The following is a 26276-nucleotide window of genomic DNA, read 5'->3' on the forward strand; positions in this document are numbered from 1 at the left end:
ATTGTTTACGAACAGCGTTACAGAAACGTCCGTAAAAAGAAACTATTGTTGATATGAAAAAGGAAGATTCGCTTGTAGACAAAGGATTTTGTTTCCTTATTTTTTGTGCATTTTACGCCATTGTGCAAAATAAGTACTTGTGGATAATTAATGATTTTTCTTATTTCAATTTATTTGCGGTTTCCTATTTAAACGTGTTGTGAATTATGCTTATTAACTGAAAAAAAGCTTTTAACAAAAACTACAATTACATATAACACGACAAAGTCAGAATTATTTTATAGTTTTAACATAAATTACTTTAAAAGTTATATTTACATAAGTTTTTAATGTGTTACTAACCTAGTTTTTTTGTTCTAAATATTAAGAATAAAGCAATTTTTTAAGGTATAATAATCTTATCATTAAGCCTACCTTGTAAACTAGGGGCAGAGGCTGGCGCGGCGGGAGTAGGCTGGTGTGGTGTGGGCGGCGGTCGTCTTCTCCTGGGTGGGTGGAGGCCTGGCGCTGATGCGGCCCTGGTGGCTGTACGGAACCCAGGCGCCCTGTATCTGGCTGACTTCACTGGACCCACGGGCGCAGTATTAGTGCCAGTGATGGAGGGTAAGCGGGGTAGCGAGCCTGCCCTTTGCTCCTCCTCCGACTGAGAAATAAGAGCGTTGTTAATATACATCATGCAATGTATATGTTGTGTTTATTAAATTCAAAATTAAAATACTATTACTTAATTATCGAGTATTGAAAGCAATTACATAAATAACTCTAAAATAATCTTCAATCTACGCGTGGTTTAATAAGCTTGTAAGATGAATGATAGTCTTTGTAAAGACATCAACGCACTCTCAATCACGACACTATTACCATACACCAAATAAACAAATAGAGTCCGATAGTGTCTGATATTACCACGAGCAATTAATTAAAGTGATCACGCAGTGGTTGATGTTTATTGTAATGGTCGTCAATTGGTAACAAATAAAAGGAATAAATGAAACAAAACAACAAAAAATTGGTTGACAAATCAAAAAGTACAGTTTCTTCGTTAATATTTGCCTATTTGTATACTTATAAAATGTCCCCTATTATATAACCACATTTACAAATATTATTTCACTAGCAACATTGAGACAGACTTATCGGTATAAAAATTACAAGCTATTTAGCTTCTTCGGTTATAGCCGAAAATAACACAGAAAAATATGTATTCGTTATTTATGTGTTCAGACACGCAATTTTCGTGTAGTATCAATCAAACAAATCACTTACTTAGACACTTGTATTATAGGTAGCCAGTTGTAATTATGGTTATAGTGAAAAGAAAAAAATATGATTCTAATATTGTGTTATCAGAATTTAGGTATTATTTTTTAGAAGTTTATACATAATGAAGAGTTATGTAGTTGGAATAAAAGTTATTATAAATTTAATCTAACAGTAAAAATAAATTTGTATCTATCAAAAGCAGTGAAAAACATAGTGGGATAATTACCTAGTATAGCATTTTACAAATTATTTACAAATATTCTATAAAAAAAAAAAAATTTTGTCATTTCCTTCGGTCATTTTGTCATTTCCTGTCCAACAGTAAATATAATATTACAGCCACCTTACTTGGAGACTTCTGACTTAGACAAGTTCTAAAAAGTAGTGTAGATGTGTACGGACAGACACAGAAGACAAACTTATATGTATGAGTTCCAAAATTATGAAGTATGAATAATTCAATAAACACCAAAGATTTAGTTAATAATAGTTAGACACAAAATATTTAGTTAATATTTTCCGTACAATCAATTTAAACGCAAATTATCTTTTGTTTGCACTAAATACTGATAACTGTTTTCATTAGGCCATACCTTTTATCACTTTTTAATGGAGTTAAAACGGTTGAGTGAAAAACGAGGGCGGGTGAATTGTTCCGTATCTTATTATACTAATCAAATATTGCTAACGGAACCATCTAGATTACTGCAATGTATAGTAAACACTTAATAAATGCAGTTTGGTATGTGTTGGTTTAGTAATTAGGTATAGTGGTGATCACAGGAGCATCAACATATTTCTATACAAAAACCTAATTTTCCGTTTGTTTTTACAACATAGTATATTACAGTTGGTTTGGTACAGTCAGCTCCAAAATTAATTTGACGCTTTCCGACGTTCGTCTAATTATGGTGCTAGTTGTGTACTTACGAACATTTGGGTGTATTGATATTTTTGAACCCTGGATGTGTTCATCTACTTCGCGTGCTGACTGTACCTGACTTCTAAGCTTACGAACATACAAGGTTCTAACTGTAACGTACAAACTCGATATTTTTTATGTGATAAGAGATTAACTTGGAAAACCGATATCCATCTTAATTTCACGGTACTATAAAAATAGTTATAGAAAATTACATAAAAAGATCGTATAAAATTGTATTCGTCGTGATGTTATTTGTTTTTGAAATAATCGTTTAGTGATAAATATAACTCGTATATGTCGGTATTTAACAAACATCGAAACCGGTTTCAAAAGGGCTTTAATTTAACAATACTAAATGTAAAGAAAAACTGTATGGATATAACTCGATTTCTTGGATAAAACTAGTTTGAGCATAATTTTAGGTATTGTGTTTATGTTCCTTGATATTTTTACGTGTTTCTGAGTATTATAGATAGTGAAGAAGTCACGAGTTCGATGCCCGGTCTTTATGGGTTTGGATATTGGGTAAGTATGTTCTTGTGTAAATACATAATGGTGTTATGTGTAAATAAATCATTTTGTCATAATCATTTGTGTGTATGTGTGTGATACGAGTAGCCTAGTGGTTAGAAACGCGGCCTCTCAATCGGGGAGTCCGAGGTTCGAATCTCAGGCCACAGATTTACGAGATTTAAGCGTATTAGAATTTAACAATCACGTGCTTAAGGAAGGAAAACATCGTGACGAAACCTGCACCACTGAGAGTTCTTAAAAAACAAGTTCTCAAGGGTGTTTGAAGCACTTGGCCAGCGCGGTGGGCTATGGCTTAAACCCCTCTCACTGTATAGGTTGAAGACGTGTGTGTATACCTAAATACCATATACAAGTATGTGCGTACCATAGATTAGTAAAGATACTTCGCCGCCTTGAAATTGAATGAAGCCACAAATGGCTTATTATCGTAAGTTCTTTTTTTGAATTCTTGACAAATAAAAACATTTTTAGAGAAAATTTACGAATAAATAACTAATACTGCGTAATTTACATGAATTTACATAATAAATAAATAATAATTTCAAATACTTTAGGGGACATTTTAGCGCGGAGACGTGGCAAAACTTTTTTACGCAACTATTTCAATTCTCAAAACTGGGTACATTTTCTAGTTAGGAATGAGTAATCTTTACTAATCTATGGTGCGTACGTTAGTAATCGTCTTACTTTTGGTATGTGTTATTTCACTTGCTTATCTGTTACGTTGCCCCTTTCCTTAGCTTGTATTTAGGGCATCGGTATAGAATCGTTACTAGGCGATAAGGGAAGACGTTTAGGCACTTTATTTGTTTGTTTATATTTTTATTACTTAATTCATTCAGTGATTTACTGTACACACGCTAGCGTAGTATGTACCAATATTTACGATAACGAGATTTCTAATCTTCTTATGACACACACAACTTATCTTTTATCTGTCCTTAGCATTTGTTTTAAAAGTCTTGTTTTGTTATCAATTTAATGGGTTAAGTAAATGTGTAGTAAGTAGTTAAGTCTCCTTGTTTGTAAATAACTAACACAGATACCTGATACGTAGCTTGAATTGGAACTCGTATTAACCTTTTACGCATGATTCGTTTTGTGTTATAGAATGTGTTAGATTATCATACTACGAGGTATGTAAAGGAGAAATCTATTTAGATTTCAGTTACTAGGGTTACCACAAATATCTATTATGTTTACAATTATTGTTGTAAGATAAAATACAAAAATTTTAAGCAAACGTTTGTAATGTTATTTGCATTTTGTAGTAATAAAAATGGGTACATTACCTCAGCGTCAGGTGCTGAAGCGCGCCGTCTACCTCGCCATAATCTGTCCTCGCTACCGCCGATAGCGCCACAACTCCTCGAATGTGACCTTTGGGCAGCGAGGTCAGCTCCAGCGGGTGATCGCCTCGCTTCACATCCAGGGCCGCCTAATGTACCCCGCGAATCAGCCGCTAACAGAGCAGATTCAAAGCTTCCACGCCACGAAAACCTCTCACAATCACTCGCGACACTACCCCGGCTCGCCGTAGCCTCGAGGATATCATGAGATCGACTACGAGCTAAAGCCCCCGGTTCGGACGCACTATCGTCGTCTGTGCTCGGTGACGCACCACCCGACACTTCATGCATCAATGCCACCAGTCTGCCTCCAATGTGCCGCATAACCTTGCCGAATAAAGGCGGTGATCCTTCACCCGCTCGGCCCAATGTCGCCGCCAACCTTTGATAAGCTCCAACGGCATCGCGTTCTAACGAGCCGGCCTCGCTAGTTCCTTTATCGAACTCGTCGATTATCTCGCGACAGCTCTCGGATATTTGTTTTCTTAAGGCGGATCTGTTGGCCGCCGTGCCCTCCAAGTCGGAACCGGCATAGTCAGATGAATCATAAGAGTCACTCCACGTGTCCTCGCTCGATAAATATTCAACAATTTCGCGCACTTCTTCGTCTCGTATACCCGGAACTGTTTTCATTAATCGAGTTAACTCACTTTCAAAATATAATAGCTGCGGTGGTTTAGGCGGACGTGAACTTTCTGAATTAGACGACGCCGGTGTAGACGTTCTTACATTAGAAGTATTTATCATTTGTTTGAAAAATTGTCTCATTTTGGTCATCATTAAATTTGTTTCCTCGTCCGAGGACCAGTTATTAAAGCTATCTTTACGTGTAAGGGGACTGGGCGGCGGGCGGGATGAAGGCGGGCGTTCTACACGTTCGTCGATATCCGGGCGAACTTCCTCGATAATTTCTTCTAATTCCGTCTTAGGCTCATGGGACCTTGTGAAGTCTGAACTCGAGTCGCCGTTCCTTAATAAGTCGTCACAACTTCCAACAAAACCGCTATCTCTGCTTGTCTGTTTTTTGGATTCCGAGAGTTCAGACCCGAGAGGTGGGAATTCAGGTCGAGGGGTTGATCGGCCATCTTCACCCTCTGACACAGACCTCGTATCATCTCTAGTTTCCTCTGAAAATTCAACAGACTGTCTACGTTCGTCTGCTGGCGAACCACGGGTCTTTTTACTTTGTTTTTTACGCTTAGATTCACACGGAATGTCGAGCCTTTCAAGGGACTCATGACGGTCTTCAGTTTCAGTGCTTGACCCATCAGATACCTCCTGGGTATCTTGTGAGGGTTCGTCCCCAGTTAATAAGTTATCTAAAGACGAAGAATGTGACCGAGGTGTCCCTCGAGCGCGCACTAATTTTTTTCTTCTATGTTCGGGGCTTTGTTTACCTTCACTGTCACTCCCGACGCTTCCTGATCCGTCGGAATCACGCCTCTCTTGATTGAATCCCATGAACCCAGACAAAAAATACTTTTCCAACCGAGACGACACCAGTTCGTCACTGTCACCACTGCGTTTTGGCTGTTCATTATCCACAATGGACTCACCACCTTCACTACACACGCTCGACGTTTCCGAAACCGGATCTTCATCGTCGCGAACATTTCGGCCGTCGCCTAATCCAAAGAAAAAGTATTTCTCTAATTCGGTGGCAGATAAAGGACGCGGCTTTTTAGTAGTTTGTTCTGTTTCACTTTCCTCGCAACTTTCTTCGACTATTGTGTGTAAAGTAAAGTCTAAGGAACGTCTACAGTATGCAAAGTCCTCTCCTCGGGTGGGTAACGAGGCCTCGTCTCCCGAGTCGGAGTCGGAGATCGAGGTGCCCTCGTCGTCGTCATGGCTGACGTCCTCGACCCATGAGTCGTCATCAGCTAGCCCCTCCTCGAGGCATACGACCGCCGAGAGAGTGTCGGCATTACTGACAACAGTCACTCCACCCGAAGGCTGCGGCGATTCGTCGTCGGATATTCGTTCGTTATTTTCGTTGTCTTGCACGTCAGCACTGGGTTCCGTTTCGTTTTGCGAGTTTGTATGATGCACTGTAATATCACGCATGAGCCGCGTCGTGTCTGACGTGACCACGGAGACACGATCGTGCGTTATCATAACGCGGCTAGTGAAACGCGCGGACCCGTCCGCACCGGCCGTGCGCGAGCGGCAAACTGTTGTCTCGGCAGGTGCGCCCGCGCCCCCCTCGGCGTCGGTAATGCAAACCGGCCGCGACCCGTGCATTTTCTCCTCCCCTTGGTCGTCTAATAATTCTTTCTTTAACAACTCACTAAGCGTACGTTCAATACCTTTGAACAAGTCTATTTTTTCAACAGACGGCAAACTGGGCTCTTGTTTTGGTTCTGGGGACGGTGATAGCATTGTTGAGTATACACGTGGCGATTCGGTCATCGTAAATTCCTCCTTATTGTAATTATCATTAGGCAACTCCACTGAGACTTTTACTTTCATATTGCTGTCTATATTAGAACTCGAGTTATCTAATGAGTCGTACTCGATGTTCTCGGACACACATAGGCTATGGTTATTATCTTTATCGACGTAGTAATCGACATTATCTAAATTGTCGCTGCAGGTTGCGTTAAAGCTATTAAAATTTTCACAGGTCTCACTTTGAAGCATATTCTCGTCGCAAAACTTAATAAAACTAGATCGTTTCATCGCACTTTCACTGCATCCTTCGTCCATATGAGAAAATTGAATCACAGGGCATTCTTCACTAAAACTAACCGATTCTAACAACACTACATCATTATTTTGTGATTGATTTTCATTTGATTCGGTATTTAAATTATTTTCATTTTGCATCACCATTTCTACGGCAATAATTTCTAAGCTGTCTGATTTTTTGTCATACGAATCGTCGCAATCAATACCGCTACTGTCCGCATTATCTTCTAAGTCCGATGATGAGTCAGCTGGATTTACTACGAACACTCGAGAGAACTGTCCACCGCCGCCGCCGGAATCATCGGAGTCTTCATCGGAAGTCGCTGGCTCTTCTGGTGCGCCACTCCGTAAGTCGTAGCTCCTGTGAGCCACTTCCGCTTCAGAATCACTGGAGTCGGCGGACTCATTTGAAGACGGAAATGCTTTTTCAGCGTCCAGGTGGTCGGGCATCGTGTCCGGTAATTCCGATACTACTGATAAACTGTCCTCCTCGGCAATCACTTTGATTTCGTCTGACGTGCCATGTTCCACTGAGCGTTCAATACTATTATCGTCCTTATCGTTATCGCGGGGCTCCGGCGCTTGAATTGATTCTGATTGTATAGCCTTATCGGTTCTTTCTACGGTCATCTCGAGTCTGTTTTGCGGCATCGTGGAGGCGGAAGCGGTGGCGGCGGCGGTGACGGCGACTGCTGCAGCCGTTGTGAGTCGAGCGAGTGCCGCGGCATCTAGAGGCGGGAAGCCTGGATATGTGTTCCAGTGCGGCGTCGGTGGCACTTGGGTGGGAAAGGCGAGAAGAGCAGGCCAAAGCGCGGCTGGTACTGGCACGGGCACGGGGACCGGGACTGCGACTATCCGTGGTTCAGCTCCACAGGAACACGCTCGCGGGCAAGCTTGCGGGATGTGTCTTGGCGGTGGTGGGGTAGGCTGCGCCGCCGCCGCGCCGGGTTCAAAGTAATCCCAGTCGCAGTCGTCGGGCGCGGGGGGCGCAGCTGAGGAAGCAGTCGACGAAGAGTCTTCAGTGTCCTCCCGGCACGATGAATCCGAACTGAGGAACACAAGGCGGTAATCTTCGGGACGCATACGACCGGCCTCCGGCTCGCTCGCCTCCCCAGGCTCACTGTTGACGCTCCGATCTGAAATTCAAAACAAATATTATTAGAATGAGATATTCAAATGCAAATTTATTTTAATTATCTAACGATTACAATTAGTTATTGAGAAACACTTCTATATTTTTAGAAATATTAAATAGTGGTAAGCCTAAGCGACTCTAAAACCAAGCGCCTTGTATAAATCGTCGAGCAACAAAGTGCGAGTTGCGAAATAAAGGTGTCGGATCTGCCATGTATTTCACAAGAATGTTCTACAACAATAAAACAACTATATTTTGCAAAAGTTACTGTCAGCTCTAATACTCTAATTATGTAAAATGTACCATGTACAAACTTTGTATACAAAATGAACCTACTAGTACTAGCTACAGAGCTAGCATAAAAGATAAAAACAAGCCAAAGTTTTAAATAAGGTACAATCAGTACTGTATAAGAAATTACACTAATATAATAAAAACATAATGCACTCAACATTCGACGGTACCTGCCAAGTATTTATTAAGACGCAGTTTAATTGGCGGTCAAACACTTGTACGTGTAATTTAAATCAGTTTTATATTCCGCGGCAGTACAGTGTTGCATAATAATATTCTTGACAAGTTTGCGTTCGGGTCTCGTAGCAAACTATTAAAATTGAAACTTGATGTTTTTGTGAGTGACATTGAATCTTAAAATTAAAATTGCTTAGTGAAAATATAGTTAGATTCACTGTTCAAGTAATATCTTTGTAATCGTAAAATATTGTCATTATGAATAGTATCCATATATTACTTTATATTTATTAAATAATGTTTTTTTTTGGATTTGTTATTACTCGTATAATATTAATTGAATGGGATTAGTTAGATACATTTAACTAATTTAATATACCTACCTAATCTTACATTTTTATACAGCTACAAATACTAGTTACACTTAATACTGTATCTATTAAATGGATTGGATAATATAATAATTAATTATTACATTAACAATGGACCATCAATAAACTTAGTATACCTAAATACCTTGGGTTTACGAGTCGAGCTAATGCTAACTGGTCAGGGCGGCCCACGCATATTTATAACCAACCTAAGATACAACTGGCCTTTTCAGTTTTAACATTTATGTTGTATAATGTATGTATGTTGAGAACAATAGTGTTTAATCTATTATGATATTAATGCCGCAACACTTTGACAGTTCAAAAGTTTCTTGGAGGTGTGTTATTATTTAGGTAAGTACGTAACGTTTTGTTTAAAGAAAAGTAGGTCTGCTACGTAAAAATATATTCAATATTTTAATAACGTAATATCAATCACATAACATAAATTTATAACATGATGCTCTTTCTCCAACAATTCATGACTTTGTAAAAGTTATAGTACATGTTGGTTAAGTACAGAATTTATACATTTTTACATTAACATAAGTTCCTTGTATATAGGCCTATCCTAAATAGAGCGTTTAGCAATTGTCAGTGCACTTAGGCGTGTGATCGGGATCTTTAACAAAAGGTGGAGTTGCTAATTCATTGAGGTTGTCTCTACTAGTCAACCCCGAGTTACGATGAACAAAGTGGAGAGACGGTGGATTAACTCTACACAACGGCAACCCACAATTCATGCCACTGTAGTATCGCAGCTATAGCAAAGATGCAAAGTGGTTAATTAGATTTCAGTAGTAATCTCCGAGGAATGCCATGGTATGCTATCACGGATCGTTAGAAAGCAACACGGATGGCTGGAGGAGTCGAAAGCGTCACATTACGCCGCGCCACGACACGAACCTATCTCGATCAGTAGCATTGAATTGTGGAAGTAACTGTAATTAAATCTGATTGTTAGAATGCTAAAATGTTGTTGTAGAATAGAGTCCCGCAGCCTACTATTAGGACCACAACCGATGGACATCAATGTGAAATAAGAAAGGCGTCGTAATAGGCCGACCTTACCTGCGTCCTACCTCTGAGATTTGAAGGGTCAGTTAATCTAGAGAAGGCAGCACGGACTTATACGGTCGCATTTAAACTTAATAGTAAATAATTATGCGACTAAGTTGTAATGACTCATTTTAATTGTATATTGACTTGTTAAAATTTGGAGTTTATTACCAATGTCTACGAGGGGCAATGAGTTGACCAATCAATGACCCATGTGCTGACCGTCGTAAGCACCAGACGAAATGTCGAGCATCGTGCTCACCTGGACGAAGCCTGCAGGAGTAAGAGCCGGTCCACACGGCGCGTTGCGTCAGCGTTGCGTCGACGTTGCGCTGTGGGTGCGTCGTTTTACATACTAATAATCATAGTGTTCACACGGTGCGCGCGTCGACGCAGCGCTGACGCAACGCGCCGTGTGGACCGGCTCTAACGCGTTCAGAGGACTCCGGTTGCGTTCCGTTGGAGATTCCGGAGTACTTTTCGCAGTGCCGAGAACGGCCACCAGGTGAGGTGTAGTGCGGTAAGAATCCCACATAACCCTGTGTCGCTCCCACGGCACCGGGTAACTTTTGAAGGTCTCTCCCTCGTTAAGAAATAAAAGGGCCGCCTAATTTAAGATACCGTCCTCTGTCACGTTCGGTATAGGGTCGTGAAATATACAAACATTTTTGTAACTATTTTATGACCTACATTAAAAAAAATATAGGCATTATTGCCTAATTATTGAAGTATATTACGAATGAATTATGTTACGAATAAAATTTCTTAACCTTCGTTTTTAAATACCATACCTTTACGTTTTCAAGATTCTGTAAAAAGATAGATCACGCAATAATGAATAAAAAGAACGAAACGGAAAATAATAATTCGCACGTATCCATTATTAATGTTAAATAATAAGTGAGGCCTGTTTTTTTTTTATTTGTAAAATAATCATTTATAAAAATACACAACAGTAATAAATATGATAAAGCTTATGATTTTATCTCTGTTCTCTGTTATAATAGGTTAGCAGATATGTTTTTAACACAGAATCGTCGAATTTATCAAAATATAATGAAGTAAGTTTATATACAAACATTGTAGTGTATATATTATACCTACATATTTATGAAACACTTTTGAAAGTCCATAATCAAAAATAAAAGGAAATTTAACATATTTTGAATTCAAATTTCAACAGCTGACAACGGCCTTAAGTTAATTAATATATAAAAAGCTTTAAGCAGAAAGTTTACCGACAATTCAATTATTTTTTTACAAAATATAATTAGTGTAGGCACGGCGTTAGGGTATTCTTAAAATTCGTAGAAACGAAAGCCATAATTTGATGATGGTTTTTCCGCTCGCCAGTTTTGTAATAGTTTCCGGGAAGTCAAAATCCTTTACGAAAGTGTATTAAGAATTATTATTCTAAACAGAACAAGTTAAGTCTAATTGGCTCAGTATTTATGGTGTTTTGTTACTTATTGTTATGAAATACACGGTACCAGATATGGAATTACAGGTAGATGCCGTTTTTCATTAAATAGGGCAAGAGTACCAACGGGATCAAAGACATGTTGCCCTCCCCGAAGGCTATATTGAAACTCTTGAAGAATACCTGAACCCTTTATAATATTTTATCATTGTGGTGAACTCCTTCTCTCCTTTTGCTTTTGGTATAATTAAGTTTAAAATCGAAACATAAAAAATACTAATTAAAAATTAACTAACTACTAAACTCATATAATAATACATATTTTGTATATATATATATATGATAATGCGTTTTTTATTAGTACTTCAATGCGATTTCGTGCAATGACGTGCATTTTTTATGTAAAAGATATTTACTTTTATTTAAAAGATTTTGTTTCAAAATATAAAGCTTTGCATGGAGATGCACGTAGGTTGAAGCCCGCGGAAGCTCGGATATAAACGTGTAGGCTGATCTGTTCATAATGGCTGTGGCCAGGGCATAAATTACCCACCTAATGTTTGTTTTTGCTTTGTTCTTGATATATTCCGATTGTAAAACAATGGATTAACGCTATGCGTCGTTGCGCCTTACAATTGGTTTAAAATTTTCTGTTGTTTGAGTACTAACAAATAAAAAGAGTCCATTGAAGCTTTTAACATTTACCTTTAACATTTTAGGTCCTTTGTTGACAAAATTATTGTTAATAATTTTAATTAGTTTTAAATACTAATTTTTTATAAGAATTCCGTAGACGATGAGTATACATTCTACTTGATGGTTGTGAATAGTCACTGCTGCCCATGTGTAACTGTAACCAACAAAGAACAGGGGTCCTACCTGACGCCGATCACGTTGCTACACCTGAGAACTAAGATATGCCTTTTATGTAAGTCAGCTGGCAGCGTGGCGCAGCGGTAACCATACCGGTCTGACGCGCAAAGGGTCCTGGATTCGATCTTCGGCCAGACAGATTTCTAAATGATGAATTTAGGTCTAGGTGTTTGTGTATTCGTCTCTTTGTGTATCCATGGCACCCACGATACAGGGAATCCTAGTGTGGGGCTGTGATTGTAGAAAGCGTTAGTATCTTATTCATGCTCTTCTATCGAAACGCAAGACTGCTTCTCGCTACAGATACTCGTAGGTGTGATACAATATTCAAATAAAAAAATAATCGGATAATAATAACTATCTGTTCATTTTACTATCAAGTCAGATTAAAGTTCACAAAAAGTACACAATGGATAAATCGAACTAATTGATTGCATTACTAAATGCAATCAATTAGTGAACAAAGGACTAACACTAAGTCAATGTACATAGTACACATTAGCACAAGCGTGTTACGTCACATGTCTGTAGAAGGGCATAATGGAGGTACCATTGTAATCAAGTAGTCGGACAATGAAAGTAAGAGTTAGATCACGTTGGCGCCGGCCCAAGGCTCCAGTTGCCCAAGTTGACGTGGGATGCGAGGAGGCAGCGAGGCCGAGCGGTTTTGGTGTCCTTTAAATTGAGTGGAATTAGGGCTGCCATCATGCTTCAGGGTTGCCATGAGCCGACGAAAAAATGGTTCAATTTAAGTTTTGACTAAAAATTTGATTGTTAGGTTTTTAAGCAAGCCCGTTCTGATGGCATTATGTAAGCTTTTAAAGCTTTCAAGTTAAAGTTTGTTGTAGCAACTTGAGAGCTAGTCCACCTGATGATTAATTAGTCATGGTCGTCCATTTACATTTGTAACTAACTACAAATAGATAAGTCCTACTCGAGATTGGTTACGAATGCATTAGTACCACTGTTTCCACCATTTCAAACCAAAGCTTTACTGTACTTTTAAATGATTCTCGAAACTTTCTATTTTTAAACTATAACTTACATTTTTTATTTCATTGCACCTGTCCCTATCCATCTGTGTTCCGGTCTACAGCCTTACCTGGGGGCTTGCTCGCACTAAATCTACGCAGGTAGAAATGCACCTGCCATTGATTTCAGGTAGAAATTTGTATTTTGTTTCAGTTTAGTAAACATACTAATATTCTACTTCAGGTAGAGAATTTGCTCTTTTGTTATGTAGATTAGACTTTTAAACAAAGAAGACGACTAGTACTGGTAAGTACTCTACATCCACACTATCCCCATAAATAACCCTTAATTCATAGACATAGCTTACAGAACGCACATTAGATAAATCAAAAAAACACGAAATACCTATCTCACCTTTTATGTCGTATACAAATTCGATAACAATGATCTCAATCTATTATTTATTGACCGACATTTAAGACAAAATATCAAGGTTTTCGACCAAAAAAAAGGCTATTATTAATCATCTGACAGCCCTATTCAATTTAACGAGACGAATGATCTAAATGACCGTGATATATCAGCATTCAACATGTTAATATTAGATGACCTGAATTTTCTAATCAGCCATGGCTAGATTTTGGCTAGTATTCAAATATGTTCATTAAATTACTATGATTTAATTCAGTACCGTAGCAATTCTCCATTTTGTGCGTTTTGAATCTCACAGAAAAAAAAATCAAACATGTCGTTAAACAAACGCTACGTAAAAAAGCGTACTATAAACCAAGTGATTAGTTGACTGACAAAACGGTGTGGTCTGAAGTAGCTCCAGCTCCACATGTACCATTAGGTTAAGTTTAACATTGTAAAAAACATTTTTTTAAAGATGTGTGTTATGGAGTTTCTTTTGCCGCTTCTTCTCCATAACGAAACACGAAGTGGTGGTAGTTCAAAATTACATTCAAAAAGTACCTACTCTGTAAAGAACCTATTTTAAATTAAAAAAAAAGATTTAATTTGATTTGAACATTTTTCAACAATTTTGTATTTTAAGTCTTTTTCCATTTTTACACTTATTTAAGTTGTATAATATCGCGCAAAGTTTAGTAGGTACCGTATTTTTAAGTGCCTCTTAAGATTCGTTTGGTACCACTTAACATAAATTTCTAGTAAGTGTGACATATTATTGGCTATTAAGTTTTAGGACTCAATCAATCAGTATCCGTCAATTATGGGTGATATTTAAGTAGAAAAATATTTTTAAGATGTAAGTCATTTATGGTAGCGTCAAAGTTCCTTTCAAAGTTTTATTTGTTTCCAAAATGGAGTAGGAGGACGAATTAATAAAAAAAACTTAAGAAAAGAAATTAAATAATATAAAGATAAACTCTCAGATTTACTCTATTGTTTCTGTAAAATTCATATTGTAGTGTATAATAAAAAAGAAATCATATTTTTCGTATCTACAATAATTACAAAAAGCAAATTAGTGGTGAACGTAATCAGCGAATTGTAACACAATATATACACTACATTTAAAGCCAGATAATACGTGGATAGATATCGTGGATCTGGAAAGATAGCCCACATAATGAGTGTACTTGTATATGGGTTAGATTAAGCGATAGCGACTTTCTAGCTGCAGATATCCACAATGGTTCGAACAGTGTAAGATGGCCGCGATTCTACTGAAATTAGTGAAGGAGACCATTACAACACGAGTCGAATGTAACTAAAAGAACGTGAAATTACTTTGATTTCAACAAACGCTTCGCAGCATGGTAAATTGTTATTGCGTCACGAACGAACTCTATGAGACTTACTTGACCACAAGACGCGAGTATTGAATGTTTTATTTTAAACTTAATAAAACATGTCAATGTGTACGGCAGTGAATCCCCGAGTGATTTCCGGAATTAATCAAATATTTTTGTAAAGAGTAACCGTTTGTTTGAGCACCAAAGTAATACTTATTTTTTAATAAAATAGAAATAATAGAAATCAGCAAACTTCCAGTCGTAGTAAAACCTGGTGATGTCTATAACACGTATAGACGATACGACAAATTAAATTTTTATCTGAAGAAGATCACGAAGTCATGGTGGTCCTTTTGTGCAAGATAACCTCTTTTCTTTCGGAAGTCGGTTAAAATTGAAGCGTGCAATACATCTACTGGTGATTGAGTACTAACGCCAAGACATTTTTCATCTTCTATGAATAGGAACTCCAATCAGAGGTAGGCCGTAATCCACACATACGTATTTCATTGATAAGTAACTTGGAATTCCCCATTTAAGTTTCTCTCTTACCACCCATAAAACTAGTATACAGAAAATAATAAAAGTACATTTTTTCCACTATATTATTATACACGCCTGTTATTAAATGAAAAATACAGTTACTAAGGCAATGAAAACACATGACGCAACATAATAATATCGACTGCAGAGCGTGTGAAAATTCCCCGATAACGTATCTTAACAACATGTCAGTTTGGCATGAGATCTCTACGTAGATAAACTGAATTTTAGTGTACTTTTGATACGACAGACTGTATACGTCACTGTCCCTATAAGGAGGGAAGACCAGAGAATATATAAACCACACATCAGTAATGTAGATTATATAGGGGGACTGTATATAGGTATAGATTAAAAATGATCATAGTATAGAATAAACTAATAACATCCTTATCAACTTATACGGTATAAGGATATGCTTCAGCCATTATAATGTTCAATGGCATAAAATCCATTAGCATCGTTTAAATTTTGTAGCCGTAACTATTTTTTTACAAGCTAGCCTATGTGATCTATTCAAGAAAGAACCCGTCTGTGGCTGGCTAACCTTACGTCATCGTTCGAAGACCCGTGCCAAATTGATTTAGTAGTCGAAGGAGTTTATGAGTTGGGCTATCTATAAAACTGTCGGTGTTCTATGTGAAAGTTCATAGATGGTATACCAAAATAGGTAGGTACTAGTTTTAAATGAAAAATGCTAATGATTTTTTTTTCACAGATTTGGGTTTTATAAGCTTGAGTTTAACAATTAAATGTTAATTGTTGCAAAGTTTTTTAACTATGAGTACGAAAATGAGGCGGTATAATTAACAATCGCCTTGTATTTTGAAAATCATATTAAGTATGTATTATATTTTTTTTATTTATCCATATGATAGATGACCATATAAGATTCAAAAAATATATATATATTTAGGAGTTGAACACATTACAAAGGCCGACTAGACGTAGAGTTCTTATGTACGAGTGTCTACCCTATCTACCTGCTTACTGTTAAATATCACTATGCATTTTACTTATATAACAGTGTCTCAAAATTTACTTAAATGTAGCTTAAACCAAGGAACATTACGTAGCACTGTGGTATTTATATGATATCCAATTATTGCCTTGAAACTTGATATATTACTTAACTTACATTTCACTTGTTCCGAAAATACTTTTTATGTACGGCTTCATCGGAATCGTACAAGTCACAATATAGTAATAGTAAACTGAACTTGAGTAACACCAAAACGTGCATACACAACGAAATTGTCCAAATAAACTTTATTGTTTGGCTGCTATTGCTGTAACGGTCACAAATTCACACAAACCGGCACGTATTTTCAATTTCATTAACACTGTAACTGGCACAATATCACAAGCCCGGGAAATCGTTACTTATCTGAGGAGATAAGTTAGAGAAATAAAAAGTTCGATTTATGAATTGAATAGTTGATAGTTTAGAGCGGCAGTAGGGCTCCGTGCGGGCGCGGGGCTGAACGCGCAAGCGGATGTGCGCAGGGAGCCGGCTTGCTGCGGCCTGCGCTTACCGTGCGCGCAGTGTTGAGCCCCTATCGACTGTTTACTATCGATAATTTTCAATTGTAACAAATAGTAAGGCAACTTATAACGTCGATGATCAATGAATTTAGATTAAATTTATATATTCAATTTTGTATAGTATTGTTTGAAGGATATTAGAATTCTTGTATTTATTTTATAATACCACAATGTTAATAGGCGTTTAATAATAATAATTTAAAAAATGTAGGGATGCTTATAAATCGATGATCGCATATTTTTATCTGAATATTATATGAATCGTTTTGAAGTTGGGTATCTTAGCAATGTAACCTATTTTATTTAATAAATAAATAAATTGAAAGGTTAGGTTTCAACAACATATTACTTAAATCAATATTTTATTGAATGATTGCATTTGTATACAGTGTTTTATTAATGGATGTCATCAAGTCACCATAAGAAAGGGCATAAACTACATATAAAGATTCTCTTTTTGTTGTTATCGATATACTATAATCGAATGATAGAGTTACGTACGGTACTTTATCTTTCACTACGTAAGACTTTAGTACTAAAATATAATTTTAAAATAGTTTTCAAGATGTTTATTTAAGGTTTAATTATAATAACGTGATTCGACTCTAGTGGCACAAATAACACATTTGTTTCTTCTTTACAACAGCAGAGTATTGTGCTTTTGTGCTGGCTTAAAGACTTGAAGTCTCAAAGGATAAGGGAGAGACATAAGAGGCATTCGAAATTCTTCAATGTTCTTACTTTTCTTAAAAAAGCGAATGTTATTAAATTTTGTTTATCGATAAACGTTATCGACTTTCCGTCAACTAACAACGTGACTCACCTCGCTTCTCAACGCCAACAACAAAACGTAGCGAAATAGTAAAAAGGCGTAAGTGACCGGTGACGACTCTACAAAAACGCTTTACCTCCACCGAGGGCCGAACTTGGCCACAAAAACACACAGCGTCTGGCGTTTACGTCCACTTGGAGTTTCGAGAGCTCGCAGAACAATGAACTTGCATTGGCGAACTAGACCAAACAGCGCTGTAAAACAGTTTTGTATATAGAGCGGCTCAAACTCCGAAACTAATGTTTGTCGGTGTGCAGGTAATGCACGTAGGACGACCGCCCACAAACATACATAACTGTTATCCCCTGTTATCCACTTACTTATATGACCTTCTGTTTCAGCACTACGTAGTTTTAGGTTTTCTTTTGCCACAATAACTCGGGGACAATGTAACTTGTCCCATCGGGGTAGTTCACACTGAAACATTGGCTAAAGTTACACTTAATCAATTTTCCAACAAACTGATTGCGTCAATTTACAATTTTGTGGGCATAATAAAAAATAAAGATACAACGGATGCTTCTCGGTTTAGCTGTGGTCATGCCGTGACCGTATCTTATTCACGTTTTATTGCCACAAAAACCTTTAATATACTCGATAATAAAAACTTACTTACAAGTCTAGTACTTTTTGTCAATCCAACTGTTATAATCTCTGCAGCCTTCTTCAACTGAAGGTCGGTAATTATTGTTGAGGCGTCATTATTACCTATATTTGTAGGTAGACGCACAGGATGTAATTTATACATTAAATTATAATATTGTAATTACATCAAAATTAGACTCGCTAATCAGCTGAGTAGATACGAAAACAACTCGAGGCAAATATAATCATAATAAATAAATAAAATATAAATGCAAGTGTATGTAGAACTAACGATTTTATATCATAAAATTTTTTTTCATCATAGATCTCCTCTGAAGTAGGTAGATGTAATTATCGTTAAAGTTATTATCGTTAAACAATCAAAGTAATATTAAAATGTATACTTGGTAGGATTTAACTCTTGGATACAAACAAACAAACAGTATGGAGAGCAGAACAGGAAGACTTATACAAAAGACTTCAACGCTATCTGCACTATGGTTCGACCGTAACCGTCATATCTCGCTAACCAGTACCCCTACCAGGAGTTTTTACGTTTCGACAAAAATGACTGTTTTGGTATTTGTTTACGTATTTGCCCATACAAATTCCAATCAGCGCCCCTAGCGGATTGTTTCCGAAGTATAGTGTCGGAACACGAGTTACAAAAACGGTTTTTTTACAATAATTACGTTACGTTTGAGACATAAACAGCCGTCAAATCGCGATTTGGCATTATGAGTTGCTTATTTGACAATTATCAATCCGTAAAATACGTCATTACATTTACATTAACGGACAACCGAGTTGTCAGTCAGCGGACTTTTCGCCGTGTTTTGTGTTTTGCTCATTTTGTTTGAAAATGTTTGCCGCTAAATACCATTTTGCTGGGAAGATGATTGAGCAGCAGGAGGAAGCAGACCATCGGGCGAGGCAGCGGCTATATTTAAAGAAACGGAGCAACGTATCTCGTGTCTCGGAGAAGAAGTTCATCCAGTTGTACCGGCTCTCAAAGAGGGGGTTTACCTATTTGTGCACAGTATTAAGGGAAAATACTGATTTAAGGAAATCACAAAGGGTGTCGCTGGAGACTAAGGTAAGATTTTGTTTTCTATAGATACCTAATAGTTACTTGTCGTACAATACAATGTACAAAATTGTTATATTTCTAGGTTCTTAGCGCTTTACTATTCTACGCCAATGGCGATTACCAGCGTGTCATTGGCGAGGCTAATTACCTGTCGCAAGAGACGATTAGCGGGTACGTGCAAGAGGTCACGGAGGCATTAAATCACCCTCATGTGACAAAAAAATTTATAAAATTTCCATGTTTGCCTGAAGATAGACAGCGTACCACACAAAAGTCAGTATTTAACAATTTATTTATACCATCTACATTTTAGGGATACATGTAATTTTAATTTGAATAACCTTTTGAATTACTTTTAGTTTCTACAACAAGTATGGCTTCCCGGGTGTCTTAGGAAGCATTGATGGCTCCCATTTCAAAATAAAAAACCCAAAAGGAACGAGGAACACCTTTATTTCTGTAGGAAACATTATCACTCCATTAATGTGCAAGTAGTAAGTATAGGCATTAATATGAAATTTATATAGCAAGTGACTAAATTGAAACATACAAGTTTTTGTTTTGCCAGGTTTCGGATCATGAGGGCAGAATATTATATGTCAATCCCAAATTTGGTGGAGCAAGTCATGATGCCTTCATATGGAATAATAGCACCATTAACACATTTATGCAATCTTTACACCGGAATGGCGAATCGGTTTGGCTTTTAGGTAAAGCGATATATGTTAATAAGTAGGTCAGGTTTCAGTTATTATGTTTATTAATAATTTCGATTCCATTAATTTTTACAGGTGACTCTGCGTACCCTCAAAGACCATGGCTCATGACGCCCTACATAAACCCAACACCACATTCTTCTCAAGAATCATTTAATGCAATACACAGCAAGACAAGAGTCATAGTTGAAAATACATTTGGACGACTCAAAAACAGATGGAGATGTCTGCATAAAGACAGAGTATTGCACTACAAGCCAGACAAATGTGCAAAAATCATTGTTGCATGTTCAGTGTTACATAATATTGCACTAGACTTTAAAGACTTCCTGTCTGATGAAGAAATACTTGGTAGTTGTTAAATTCCTTGTAATATATATATTTTTTATATGAAATCAATTTTAATTTTTAAAAGGTACATAATAAAATATTTTGTTTTCAGAAACTCCAGTCATTGCTGTGCCTTCATTGGATCCACAGCAGGCAGAAGATGACATGCTGTTCCTGGGTCGCCAGATACGCGACAGGCTGGCTACCAGGCTACACGCAGCAACCACATAGTTTTTTTTTTTTTACTTATTCTTCTTTCTCCTACATATAGATAAGATACCTTCCGAAGCAGTGGTAGAATAAAAAAGTATGAACTGCAACCCGGCACTTTCATTTCCAACCTTATCATCATTATTGCTTTGTAAGACATTAGTTTTATACAATAGGTGCTATAATATGTAATAAATACTCATTTTTTAAAAATGCATAGGAATGTAGAATATTAATAAAAATACGGTTCTCTCGGTTCCATAAACTCCACCATCCGTTCAAATTGTGACGTGCTTGTCCTCATTATATTATATCCAGTTTTTTTTGTTGATAATACGATGCCTTCTCGTTCAAACAGTTTTTTCTTTTATTATTTTTGACAGTTACAAACTTCGCAATGAAACTTTGTATTTGAATTTTTTTTTAAGGCGGCAACATAAACCTTTTAGTCCAAATATTTATTTAAAGTGTTATATTGTTTTTTATATTAAAATATTCATTTTTAAATTATTTAAATTTGCAAATGTGTTTTTGTAAATATTTGTTATATAATTAATCAATAATATTTTGGCATAATGTTCATATTATGTGGTACAACATTTGACGCGGTACAAGAAATACTCAAAACATAAAATTAAATGTCTAAATTGACAGAATGGCGCTTTATGGTTTGTCTCACTTTTTTGCGAACATTTGAGGGAGACAAAAAGTTCAAGGTCACTTGAGCACTTACTTTTGTTATGTTTACTCAGTGGTGCGTTTTTGACAAATCATTCTACTGAATCTAACGGAACAGAAGAATGGATTGAGCATACATAACGTAAACATTTGCGTTGTTTTGAAAACTCCTGGTAGGGGTACAGAGCTCGTAAAACTTATTTTATTATAAAATTTTACTTAATGCTTTGAATCTTTGTTTGCTTTTGATGATCTATATTTAAAGTAATATTAAACAGCCGAAGATAATGTTAAAAAACATTTATATCTAGAAGTTTTCGTCCTTAAAAAAATAAATATTTTTGAATTTGGTAGGCTTGTTGATCGACTTGTATATTTATTGAAGAAAGTTACCATTACATAGCAGGTTCGGTATCTACGTTTACGTATTATGCCATTCATCTTTAGAGCTGTACATAAAATGCAGCTAATATGACTATATTATGTGAAAACTATATTGTGAACGAATAAAAGATAAACGTTTGAATTTAAATGATTATTTCCAAATATCAACTTCTGAAAATTGGCATATTTGCCAAAATGTGTGACATTTGTTAATGGCTAATTATCAACTTCTAAAAGTTGGCAAATTTGTCAATATATGTGATGGTCGTATGTTTTTTTGGTCGCGCGTTTAATCCAAATACAAAGGATATTTTCCAATAACGTGGAAATTCAGCAATAAGTAATGTTTTGTAGCTCATTTAAAGGAAAATATAATATAAAAGGCACAAATATATCGTTGAATACAAAGAACAGCGTAGATATTTACTATTATAAACTTACTATTTGCGGAACTTATTAATATATTATTTTTATAGTTACGGAACCCTCAGTGCGCGACCCAACTCGCACTTGACAGGGTTTTTTCAATTATGACGAGCAAACGCCCATGGCTCCCCACAACGCTTGTTTCGTTAACCTTGCAATTACGTGTGTTACGTTGTTGTGAATCTCCTTCAGTTAATAGGCTTCCACTATCGAAATAGTACTTAATATTATGCAATCGATCTCAAGTTATAATTAAATGGTGGTAAGATTGGTAAGGTTCACTATGAAATCAGTATTTGCATGTATCATATATATACCTACTGATATATAAAACTACTTAAAAAGACTAGTTAATGCTGACTAACGAGTCTTTTTAAGTAGTTTTTGGAAAACTTGTTATGTTCTTATTTCTTTATTTATATGAGTAAGTACTCCATATCTACCTGTAAAATTATTATTGACATGTTTGAGTTATAACTATGTACTCAAATATTTGGGGATGACAATGACAAAAATATCATCAGCAATCGCTTACATTTCTATTTACGTAAGTTCTTATAAAAATATAATTATTAAATTCTATAAAAGGTTCCTTGAAAATAAAATAAAACCATTGCAAATAATTTAATTCAAATGTGTTATGTAAGAGTTGCCATTGAAATTTCAAAGGTTACTATAACAATGGACATTATCGAATAGCATGACCAAATTTTATCGTAATTATCTCGATGACGTTTTCATACGGTAAGTAGGAAAGAAAACATAAATGCCATTTTACGAGTTACAACTTACAACTTGTATATGATACAGTTGAATTTATTTTAAATTGAGACACATAATAACAGTATATGTAGCAATACGCCATCTAGTGGCGCTTAGAAACATTACATGGTAGAAAGCCCGCGTACCATACTACAGCGAGTCTTAGTTCCTAATAACTCAATAGATGGCGGGACAGCGACGCATTATACTTTCGATGATAATAATAAGTATTGTGTAAAATATTATTATTGTTATTAATTATTAGATAAATCCTATACTTTTTGTACATAATGTATAATTTAGAATATGTATTTTATATTATTTTTATTATGTTGTATTTTATGTGGCACTGGCACAAAATAATTTAATTCTTATTTTCGTAAAAAGGAAACATTGAAAATAGAACGTAAGAAAAAACAAATGAATGTGCATTGTACAACTATGTAGTATGTCTTTCTATTAGTAAAACTGTTGCAAATTTTAATGCGTAATTAGTCGGGAGTATTACAAACTGGTGAGTGTTTACCATAATTTGCATTTTAGTATTATTTATAGTTATATTTTACATTGAATAACATAAAGTAGGCATATTATTTTAAGTTGTGCCGCGAAAAAATCAAACTAAATCACATAGAGTAAATCTTTGAGTAAATGCGTCATATTACTTAATGACGAAAAAATATTTTCTTTGATCCCTTGATAATAGGAGTTCATAACATATTTCTAATGAAAAAAAATGGTTTTATTTAATAATACTCGTACTTATTGCCATTTTCAATAATTGAAGTGAAATCCGTACCTTTATTATTTTATATTACCTATATTTTAAGCTGTTAAGTGTCGTTACCCGTTAGTAATTTTGAAATTGTAATTAATGGTAATTCTAAGTTTATACCAATACGCCATTAGTTAATGATCACCCGCTGGGCCGGCGCCGGCGGCATTAACCAACCAACTGAATAAGATTGCCACAAGTTTGTTTCCGAACAAAAAGCTTTAGAGGTCAATTAATCAGAAGAATAATTTGTAACAATCACAAATTAAATTAAAAAAAAATGAACAAAAAATTTTTTTTTCACACTTTTTAGTGATGACATACTAACATTTAAATTAATACAATATAAAATTGTATAAACGTGATCATGAATGAAGGTAAGGTCTGAGTTTACATTGATTGGAACCGCCCGCTCGCAGGGCGCCGCCGCGCCCTGCTCGCTTCGCTTAGTTTTATATTTTCTTATATGTTGTTAAATAGTCAATAATGAATTGGCTTTGCAATTTCATTAGAACCTACACCAAATATCTTCAAACACAACTTAATTATTCCCATCGGTTGAGGAATTACATATTTTGTCTCCAGAACCCACTCTGATCCTCATCATATTTAAATGGGACCAACTTGTAGCAATGTTACACGCACAAAATTAAACGCATTAAAATAGGTTCATAAACGGCGAAGTTTTGGCTGTTATATTTACATGGGTGGAGGAGTTCCCCTCATTTTCTCCAGAACCCATAGATGGATCTTAACCATATTTAAATGGGACCAACTTCCAGCTCGTCTCTATACAATAAAAGAAGAATTATTAAAATCGGTCCACTAACGGTGGAGTAATACGTGTACAATATACATAAAAAAAAGTAACCGGCCTAATTGATAGCCACCTCCTTTTTGAAGTCGGTTAAAAAAATATATAAATTAATATAATTTACTTAGTATGCATACGCGTAATGTACGTACATAGTAGGTATCTAACTGCGATTCGATTTCGGTACCTTCATAATCACTATTACTATATCTTATGAATGGTTTGACAGTCATTATATTGTAGGATCTAATAAATAATTATATTCACATAAATATGTCTACATTAATTTGGAAGATCGTAGAACTCTTTAATGTTTATCTGCGGCGGTATCTTATTTCTACGTTGTAGTTAGCAGCAGATTAGCGCTGTTGTATTCCGGTTTGAAGCGTGTGGTAAGGCAGATTAACCTTTTCGCGACGTTCCATCTTAGTTCTCAGAAGTACCTACCAAGGCATTTGTGATTTAGTTAGGACGTCTGTTCTATTTACAAATTTACGATCGGTTTATCGGCATTATACAATTATTTTTAACCGCAGGCTTACTCGTTTGCTATTTATCGTAAAAAGTAAATACACCGATCCATACGATCCATCGGTCTATACGATGTACGCATATACCTAGGTAGATAGGTGTAGCGGTGTTGCAACAAAGAACCACGAGTTATCTATCGAGATGCGAAACGTAAGTCCTAAAATATATATTGACAAGCTTGGACCTAGAGTTATATAAACTGGAAAGTAGAGCAATATGGCCTGACATATTTATATATGCAAACGAACATGCATACCGATCTTTCGGCATTGACTTGTGATTGAAAGGTACTGTAACGTACTAACTTTGCGATTATTGTAACTATGTGTTCGTGCACGCCACGGTTACACACGAGGACCATATTGTTTGATTATTAGTGTGGTAGTTACAGTTACAAGTTACATTTACTACTAGTAATACATTGCGTTTTATGGTTTAAAACCGCATGAGCTATGTGTTAAGCCCTCTGAGGACTTAGTTGGAATGCCTCGGGAAAGTGTCTCCCTTATTCCGTTCAAACTAGATAACAGCAGCGTTAGGACTGCTGTAATTAGGCAGAAATAGGTGTGATGGTGGTACTGCTGGAGTCGAAGCCTTACTACCTTCAAGGTAGGGCTCTATTTATCTTATGGATGTTTGAAGTATTTCAGTCGAAAACTCCGAAGTGAACATAATAAAATTACTACTTTTATAGTTGAGCCATGTCAACGCTCTGATTTACATTTAAGACCGGTTGTGTTACGTTCCAGTACAAATTCAATACTGTTAAACAGATTATTAATAAATTCTGAATATTAATTAATAAGTAGGTATACTTTTTATTATTCAGAATTAAAAGCTTTTCTTGGAACACGTAAACATCTCGCTAGGATAATTTACTACAGGGCACGGATAGCAACGCACATAATCACAGTCGAGAGGCATACCTTCTCTACTTCAGTTAATTGAGTTTAAACTTGTCGTTTTTTCACCTTAATGTATTCGTTAAATGTATCGATTTCTTTAAGCCGGATTCTAATTTTGTGTCAATTTATATTTTTTCTTAAGTGATCCGCAAATGTGATATCTAATTCTCAACTAAATAAAGTACATTAATGAATATTCAGGTAAGATTATCTTAGTGCGCACTTAATTCACTTGAGATTTAAAACAGTCATGTTTACAAATTAGGTACAAGAAGCATCTTGATGATTAGCGGCTCTCGTCTTAGCTTATCCTAAGTGCGATCTCCGCCA

At 36.1% G+C, this 26276-nt stretch overlaps 1 protein-coding gene across 4 annotated transcripts in view; it reads right to left on the reverse strand.

Annotated features, from left to right (window-relative positions):
• Positions 1-26276, reverse strand: part of LOC140750343 (uncharacterized) — a 101591-nt gene that overhangs the window by 33565 nt on the left and 41750 nt on the right. For 3 of the 4 annotated variants that reach the window (XM_073083806.1, XM_073083805.1, XM_073083807.1), the window contains exons 3-4: positions 4015-7895; positions 415-643 (exon numbers count right to left, since the gene is read on the reverse strand). In XM_073083806.1, the coding sequence (XP_072939907.1) occupies positions 415-643; positions 4015-7895 (4110 nt within the window). Of the gene's footprint in view, positions 1-414; positions 644-4014; positions 7896-16501; positions 16853-26276 lie in introns of those variants that run through there. The other variant, XM_073083808.1, reaches the window with a different exon arrangement.

The sequence above is a fragment of the Epargyreus clarus genome, unplaced genomic scaffold (assembly GCF_041222505.1).
Source record: "Epargyreus clarus isolate Ecla_fem2 unplaced genomic scaffold, WU_Ecla_fem_2.2 ptg000019l, whole genome shotgun sequence".
Taxonomy (NCBI): domain Eukaryota; kingdom Metazoa; phylum Arthropoda; class Insecta; order Lepidoptera; family Hesperiidae; genus Epargyreus; species Epargyreus clarus.